We start from the raw sequence: 7,500 nt of genomic DNA on the forward strand, positions 1-7,500 counted from the left end.
GTTCTGCTCTTAGAATTGAATTGGTAAGTTAAATAAGATTGAATGCAACAATTCAACAAAGTTAACAAGGTGTGCAACAACAAAGTGTGGTGGCCATCCTAAGCTTGTTTAACTAGAATTTGGGCCTGAAGAGTTGTTATACTGTATCTGTAGTCCTGAGTCTTTTTGTGTATCACTTACTGAAGCCCATGCATAGTTGAGATCAGCTTCAGGCGAGTGATTTTTCTCATAGTTTAAATTAATTTTTTTCAGTTTGAAATTCCTGTTTTTCATTTGTCTCCACCCTGCTCCTATGCTTCTTTGTAGATATACTCTGGTTTTCTCCACTCATCAAAAACTAATGTTTGCCTGTTGAAATCTTTTATCACGTTTATGACACTTTCTAAGAGGTTTTGGTTCACTCACTTGATGGCTTGTTTTTAAGGTGGCTCATCACCTGTTTTGTTGTGGAAAACACAGCTGAGATGTTTAGTGAGTTTGCTGGGAGTTCCTGTTAGGTGGCTTGCTTTCCTGTGGGCTTATTCAGAAATCGTTATTTGGGAATTCCTTCAGCGTTCAAAAAGCCAGATGAATCCTGTGGTGCTTTTTGCACATGACAGCCAGCTAGCAGGCATTTCCTTTTAACGAAACGCCTTGAAACACCTTGGCCTTGCTTTTTCCTAAGATAAAATTTATATTTTAGATTGGATACACAGGAAAAGAAGGCAAAAATTACCTTGGATGTCCAATAGCAAGATGGGTGAGTTATCTGCACTTATCTCAGCATTTAAAAAAGGTTGTTGTGTCAATTTTTCTTGGAAAATGTCTGCCATCAGTTTGGTAGCCCTCTGACATCATGGCACCTTACCAAGTCTCACCTTTGGCAAACGTATTTTGCTGTTTCCTCCTCAAGTTTTTCATCCTGGATGAATTGGTGTCATTCGGTGCATTGCGCAAATCTACTGCGCATAATTTCGTGCGTCATTGGCGCGCGCATCAATCTCGACCCCAGAGTTCTTCTCTTGACTGAACCAAGGCTCTGGTGACGAGAATGGCGCGCGCATTAGCTTGCGTACGTTGATAACATAGTCGATTTTCATTGATAACAAGCTTTATCAAGGAATGGCTATTTTCTCCTGAACGAGCACGGTGTCCCCCCTTTTAATGGTGTTATGCACTCGTAATAGGTCGTCGAAAAACGTATTTAAAGGACAAAAAGTTGGATAGTAGAAGTTGTAGTATTTATATATAAATGACGTGAAACTGCATTTGGAGCCAGACACTAATTGTGAGTGATGTAGCGGTTCAATTTGCTTCCTTTTTTTTTTGCAAAATCGAGCAATTTGAAATCACTTTACTGAAATATTTTAGCCCGATCAAGTAGACTCACCTTTTCAGTAATATTCAGTAGCTTCAGCTCTATAAGAACAATTTTCTGGTTGATTAAGTTTCGAACGCTTCTCAAGCACGGTGACCCCATCTTTTATGTCCTGTACCTTAATATCAATTGTGCCAAGTTTGACAAGAATCTGGATAGTACGTCATTTTCATGGGAATTTACCTTCAAAATTAAGTGACTTCCACTAGTATTCAGGTTGTCCAATACCGTTAGCTGGAAATAAAATTACAAGACTTCACTCACCTGGTCAATCGATTTCCTGAATTCAGACTATGTAAACTCAACAAAACCTGCACTTCTTGTGGGTCAAAAAATTAAGGACGGTGCTTACTAATTCAAAGGTATTTTCGTGCGGTTTATGAATATATGGGAGAAGAATGTGTATGCGGTGTTATTGAAATCCTAAGAGAAAATTGGGGGTAAGCGAGCACTTTTCAAGATAATTAATCAACAATATTTGTGAAAAGCTTTACAAATACAATGCAATGTATGGCTGTAATTATCTTTGAAAAATGCATGGCTACCCCCAGTTATATTTTTGGATACCAAGAGCACTTGCTAAATTCTGATTTCTCCGCACAGTTTTAAACGGCGCAAAAATATCCCGATCTTTGTAAGCATCACCCATAGGAAACCCGAGTGTTTCGAGATGCGCAGAAGGGCTGCGCAATAACAATAGTCGGCACCGTCCTTAATGACAGCTGGTTTTGCAGCCCAATTTTGGTATCCAACGCGGAGTGTCCCTTAAAGTCTAAGTATTTCGTAACTATTTCTAACAATAACGTTAGGATCAAGGTTAGAGTTATTTTTATGCCAGGGTAAATGCAGCCGTTCATCTTTTCTCGAGGAGCAACATTTTGGGGGCCATTTTACAGTTGTTTGCTCAGTGACCTAGCCTATGAATGGCTGCGAGGCCGCCGGTGAACTTGTATATATTGATACAGACCTATCTCACTGCTGTTATCATGTAAATTGTGTTGTTGTACTGAATTCTAATTAGGCTACATATAACATTAGAAAAGCACAAAGGTTTGCATCAAAGCAGGGTCACTGACGGCTTCGGTTTCATTCTTGACCTACAATCATAGACAAAAGTAGTTAGGAAGGTTATGTAAATGAACCACACCAGAGCTGTATTTCAACCTGCTTCTGTTAAAGCTCAAAAGAAATAGTTTCACTTTCTCTTACATAGCCCCCCTCCCCCCTATTCAATGTTGGAAGGTAAGTCAACAATTTCCCACAGAAACCATTCACAACATTGAAGGAGGGGACAGGGGAGAGAAGCAATGAGGACTTTAAAAGTGCTAACCTTCCCAACAGTTTTGTCTAGGATTGTAGCTACGACTGTAAATAGATGCATTGTCTGTATTCCGAGGCATGCGTGTTGTTGAAGTTCAGGAAAAGAGCAAGGGGTCCCTTCGTTGTTCCTGCGTAGACGTCATCGTTTCTTAAACTCCCTATTCTCTATTGGATGACGGCAGCCTGGCCAATCCCTTGTTTTGAGATGTGGATGCTCTGGGGTCCTAATCTCATTCTGTCTATTGACTGGTTTTGTCTTGAGCGTTTTCGAATTTAACTTCACCATTTTGCGTTGTAATAGCCAACTGATTCCCTCCTTTTATACTCCATTTACACCAACAACATGGCACGACATTTTTAATTAACCTGGGTTTAACAAAATGAAAATCAGTCACAGAAAAATGTAAGACTGGCTTTTACATCAGATTCATGTGAGTTTCAATACATGCTTTGATTTGTGCTAAATTTTTAGTCGACAAAAATCAGTATTCATGATTTAGAAAGAAAACACTTTGAAACCGTGTTTTAACGAAACGTCTTCAAAACATGGTTAAAGTTTTGTGTGAACGACCGAGGCAGTAGATTCTCTTCCCCCTTTAAGACTCTGCATTTCTTAAGTTGTTGTATTTGTTTCAGAATTGTTGCTTTCGGTTCACGGCCCCTCAAGGCTGAAACATCTTGTATAAATCACATTGTAGCAAACTGTGCCGGAGTCATAGGAAAAAGAGGAGGCATAAAAACCAACACTTGTTTTTGGTCCTTTACGTTATCAGGTCCTTCGACGGTCTGGCGAGGAAGAGAAGATCCTGGTCATTGCTCGGAAGCGTGCTGATCACGTGTGTGATGCGTCATTGATCGTTGTAAACATTGTATTATGGGAAGGCATCAGCCAAGAGCGAGCAGATTTCCTGTACAGTCACGTCAGCACTGTTCTGCCTCAACACGGCGTGCCAACAGTAAGACGATGCGGTATCAATGAAACGTGAGATACGTTTTCATGTCTAGAACTGTGGGTGCTTTAAATTTGACAAAATCCGGAAATTCTATCCGAAACAGATAGTCCAAAATGAACTTCCTGAATTTTAACTCTACCTCCTTAAGTTGACTTGGCGTTCACGAATAAGAATCATTTTGTTCAGTGTATTCTGTCTGCCCTTTGGTCTCATTGACTTGCGTATCATTTTTTAAATGTAAGATTTTAGTATATGCTAAAACAGTGGATAGCGTTGAGCATTGATTTTCCAAGCCGCGAAGCGGCGAGGTAAATATCCACCACTAAAAAAACCTCGCCGATTGCTAACAAAGGTGGCAGAATATTCCAAAACTGAAGTGGTGGTGTAAGATGTCAGTGGAGACCAGAAGCCCAGAAGTGTCGATCTCTCTCATTTGGCGTTAGCCCATCAATTTACTGTATAAAGCCGGTGACACATGGTTCAACATTTGTTGATCAACAAATGTTGAACAGTGTGTCATGCTATGTTGAATGTTAAAATATGCCATTCAGCACGTTGAACGTTGTTGAACGATGTTGAAAAAAAAATAGAGACCAGCTCTATTCCGTTCAACACGTCTTTGCAACATTGTTCAACATATTTGTTGAGCAACAAATGTTGAAGGATATTGAACCGTGTGTCATCGGCTTTAGTTACGTTTAGTGACCAATCAGACTGTGCGCGATAACCACAACGCTTGTGATTGGTCTGTAACCAAGTAGCAATTCAGGCAATTCAGACATTCAATTTGGCAACCCAACCATTCAATTCGACAACTGAATTAGTCAATTCGTCATTTAAACATTCAATTCGGCAATTCAAACATTCAATTCGTCATTAAAACTTATTCAATTCGGAATTGAATGTTTGATTGACGAATTGAATGTTTGAATTGACAAACTGAATGTTGAATTTATAATTGCGAGTTTAAATTAAAAGATAGAATGCTTGAATTGAAGGTTTGGATCTAAGAACAACAAATTTGGGTGGGGATGGATACCCATAAAATCTAGCAGTAGCCGACCTAAAATTGGATAATACCGAAAACTGATGGTCCGCATTCCATCGCATGTGTCAATTCGCAGGAAGTCTACAATAGTATTACATGTTCTACAGCGATTTACAATTTTCTGTATGGACCAAATGTGTTATCAAGTTTTGTGTTTGAGTAAAGCAAACTTTGTGGAGAGCAATAGCAAATTAATTTATAGTTTCCTTTCTTCTCTCAGTGCTTACTTCCGGTTTTCACCGTTGCTTTTTACTTCTTGCAGCAAATCTTGTGCCTGTCAGGGGATGAGTGAAAATTCTTGCGGCGCGTCCTTTTCTTTCGGTTGTTCTTGGAGCATGTATTATAATGGCTGTAAATTTACAAGAAGCAAATCACCAAGGAAGTTTAAGCTGCTGGATCCTAGCAAGGTTTGTATGTTCAACTTCAATTTTTACGTTTATTTGTAATCATCATCATCATCATCATCATCATCATCATCAAGTATCAAGCAAGAGTGAATTAGATAAGAGTGTTATTACAAGGAGGGGCTCCCAAGCACAATCACAAATGAGTCTATTTTTAGAATACCAGTTCCCGCGAAAATCAGTTGTCGTGTCCCTGAAAAAAACATGGCAGAAGCAGTCACGCGTGACGTGGCTTCTTCTGATTGGTTAAAATTGGCGGCCTCTTTGTATGTTTCGCGCGCAAAGTATATCTAAAAATAAATCCATTTGTGACTGTGCTGGGGCAAGACCGCAAAGTGATAGATCAACGCTCTTATCTAATTCACTCTTGGTGTCAAGTGTAGTTAGCGCTGTAGCACAATAACGGACGCTGTACAGAATCTAATCGAATCAAATTAACACATAACCAATCAAAATTCGTGTCATGTCACAGCCGTGTTTACATACTCTCATCTAAAAACAGCTGTTGACCAATGAGAGTGCGCGTACTATCCTAATTATGTTATAACAACTTATGTCAAGTCGTGGTTTTTGAGGAGAGGGGAAAACCGGAGTACCCAGAGAAAAACCTTCTCGGAGCAGAGAAGAAAACCAGCAATCTCAACCCACATGTGACGCCAAATCTGGGAATCGAACCCGCGGGCTACATTCTCTACATTGGTGGGAGGCGAGTGCTCTCACCACTGTGCCATCCCTGCTTCTTATATTTTTTATTTTCTTATATAACTAGCTCCGTGAGAGGGCAAGATGAAGCAAATCCCGCGCTGTGATTTGCTACCCGAGCGGGCAAGATGGAGCTACACTGCCCGCTCGGAATTTCTCGCTTGGTCCCGCAAGATCAAAGATCATTTTTTTGGTGTTTTATCCCATATAATAAATCCTTTATTGACCAAGATTGTTCGGTCAAGATAGCTGGATATTGGTCTCTTTCTTTTTTTGGGTGTTTATGGACCTCGAATTTGTCTCGGTCCATAAACACGACAAAAAAGAACTTGGCCAATATCCAGCCATCTTGACCTCGCGCTTTGTCAGTAACCCATATGTATTGTTGCACGGATGGAAAAGTTCTTAATCTGCATATTCATAAAGAAAGAAAAACACATGACGATAAACAACTTTATTTGATCACACATTTTACAATACAAACTTTAAACTTAAATTATTTACTGCTGACGTTAAATGTAAAGGTGCAGTTACTAAACTCCCCAAAACAGAAAGGGCCATTCTTTTTCTAAATTTAAATTCTCGCTCAATGGTAGCAACGTCGTCTTTTGGTTCGCTTCCAACCTTGCTGTACACTTCCGACCTAAAATGACACTAACGTTAGAAATTCCCAGTTCTAAGGGGTACTAATTTACTACCTACCCATGCATTTAACCGACTAGACGCACACGTTACCTGGGGATAGCGCTGGCCACACACTTTTCCTCCTTTTACCTAGTTTTAGGAGGTCTAAATCTACACTCTGCCATTTGCTTTGCGAAGCAACGTGTTCGCTCAGAACTGACAAAGAGCCAGGTAACAACGTGACATGATGAATATTCAAAAATTGTCACAGAACAGCAAGTACGTGACAAAATTCACATTCCGCTTACCAAAAACAATACTTCAATTCAGAAAACTTATTCAAATGATAATTTAAACTAATTTTCTTTGTTGGAGAGGAAATTTCAAAAACTCGTGCTTCGGGTTTCATCAGGTTTCCAAACGCTTGAAAACAGTAAAACCACGTGGCCTTCGTCCTCGTGGTTTCAAATGTTATCTCGCGTTTGGAAACCTGATGAAACCGTCGCACTCGTTTTTGAAATAGTACTTAAATCACTTTTGAAAATTTCGTGACTGTGCTGAAAGCAAGGCTCCTCCGTAGAGCAGTGTATTTTGGTCGCTGAGCTGTAAATTTCGGTCGAAAGCATGATGCACGGTAAAAAGGCATCGAAACCAAAGACATCATTTCTCCTCGCTCGCTTACCGGAAGACAGGCAAAGGGCTTTGTATTGTGTTCGCTGTTATCTCAGGATTATGTACCCACGCTTGTTCAAGTGATCGAACAATACAATACATACTTAACTGACCACATCCCATAGGGGCTTTTCAGGGCCAATGAAAGACGATGAAGGGAACGACCGAACAACAACAACAACAACTGTTAAAAATCCTAACTGGCCGGAGGCAAACCAATTGGCTATTTATAAGTGCAGCCGATTAGTTGAACCAAGGGCTACCAGGAACAACTTCAATTAAAGGTTGGAACGGGGTCTGGAACCCAGGATCTCAGGGCAAGCGCTCTAACCACTGGCCTTCTGTTTTTATCTATCTATAGGGAAGATATATGTTTACAAACAGTGCTTTTGTCATTCAAATTTGCCAACCATAGGAACA

At 40.0% G+C, this 7,500-nt stretch overlaps 1 protein-coding gene across 1 annotated transcript in view; it reads left to right on the forward strand.

Moving 5' to 3' along the window:
- Positions 1 to 7,500, forward strand: part of LOC138003978 (methylcytosine dioxygenase TET2-like) — a 37,104-nt gene that overhangs the window by 12,912 nt on the left and 16,692 nt on the right. The window contains exons 5-8 of the mRNA XM_068850325.1: positions 1 to 23; positions 683 to 739; positions 3,451 to 3,659; positions 4,941 to 5,085. The exon at positions 1 to 23 is cut by the window's left edge and continues 14 nt beyond it. Of these exons, the coding sequence (XP_068706426.1) occupies positions 1 to 23; positions 683 to 739; positions 3,451 to 3,659; positions 4,941 to 5,085 (434 nt within the window). The remainder of the gene's footprint in view (positions 24 to 682; positions 740 to 3,450; positions 3,660 to 4,940; positions 5,086 to 7,500) is intronic.

This window comes from Montipora foliosa, chromosome 5, assembly GCF_036669935.1.
Source record: "Montipora foliosa isolate CH-2021 chromosome 5, ASM3666993v2, whole genome shotgun sequence".
Classification (NCBI taxonomy): domain Eukaryota; kingdom Metazoa; phylum Cnidaria; class Anthozoa; order Scleractinia; family Acroporidae; genus Montipora; species Montipora foliosa.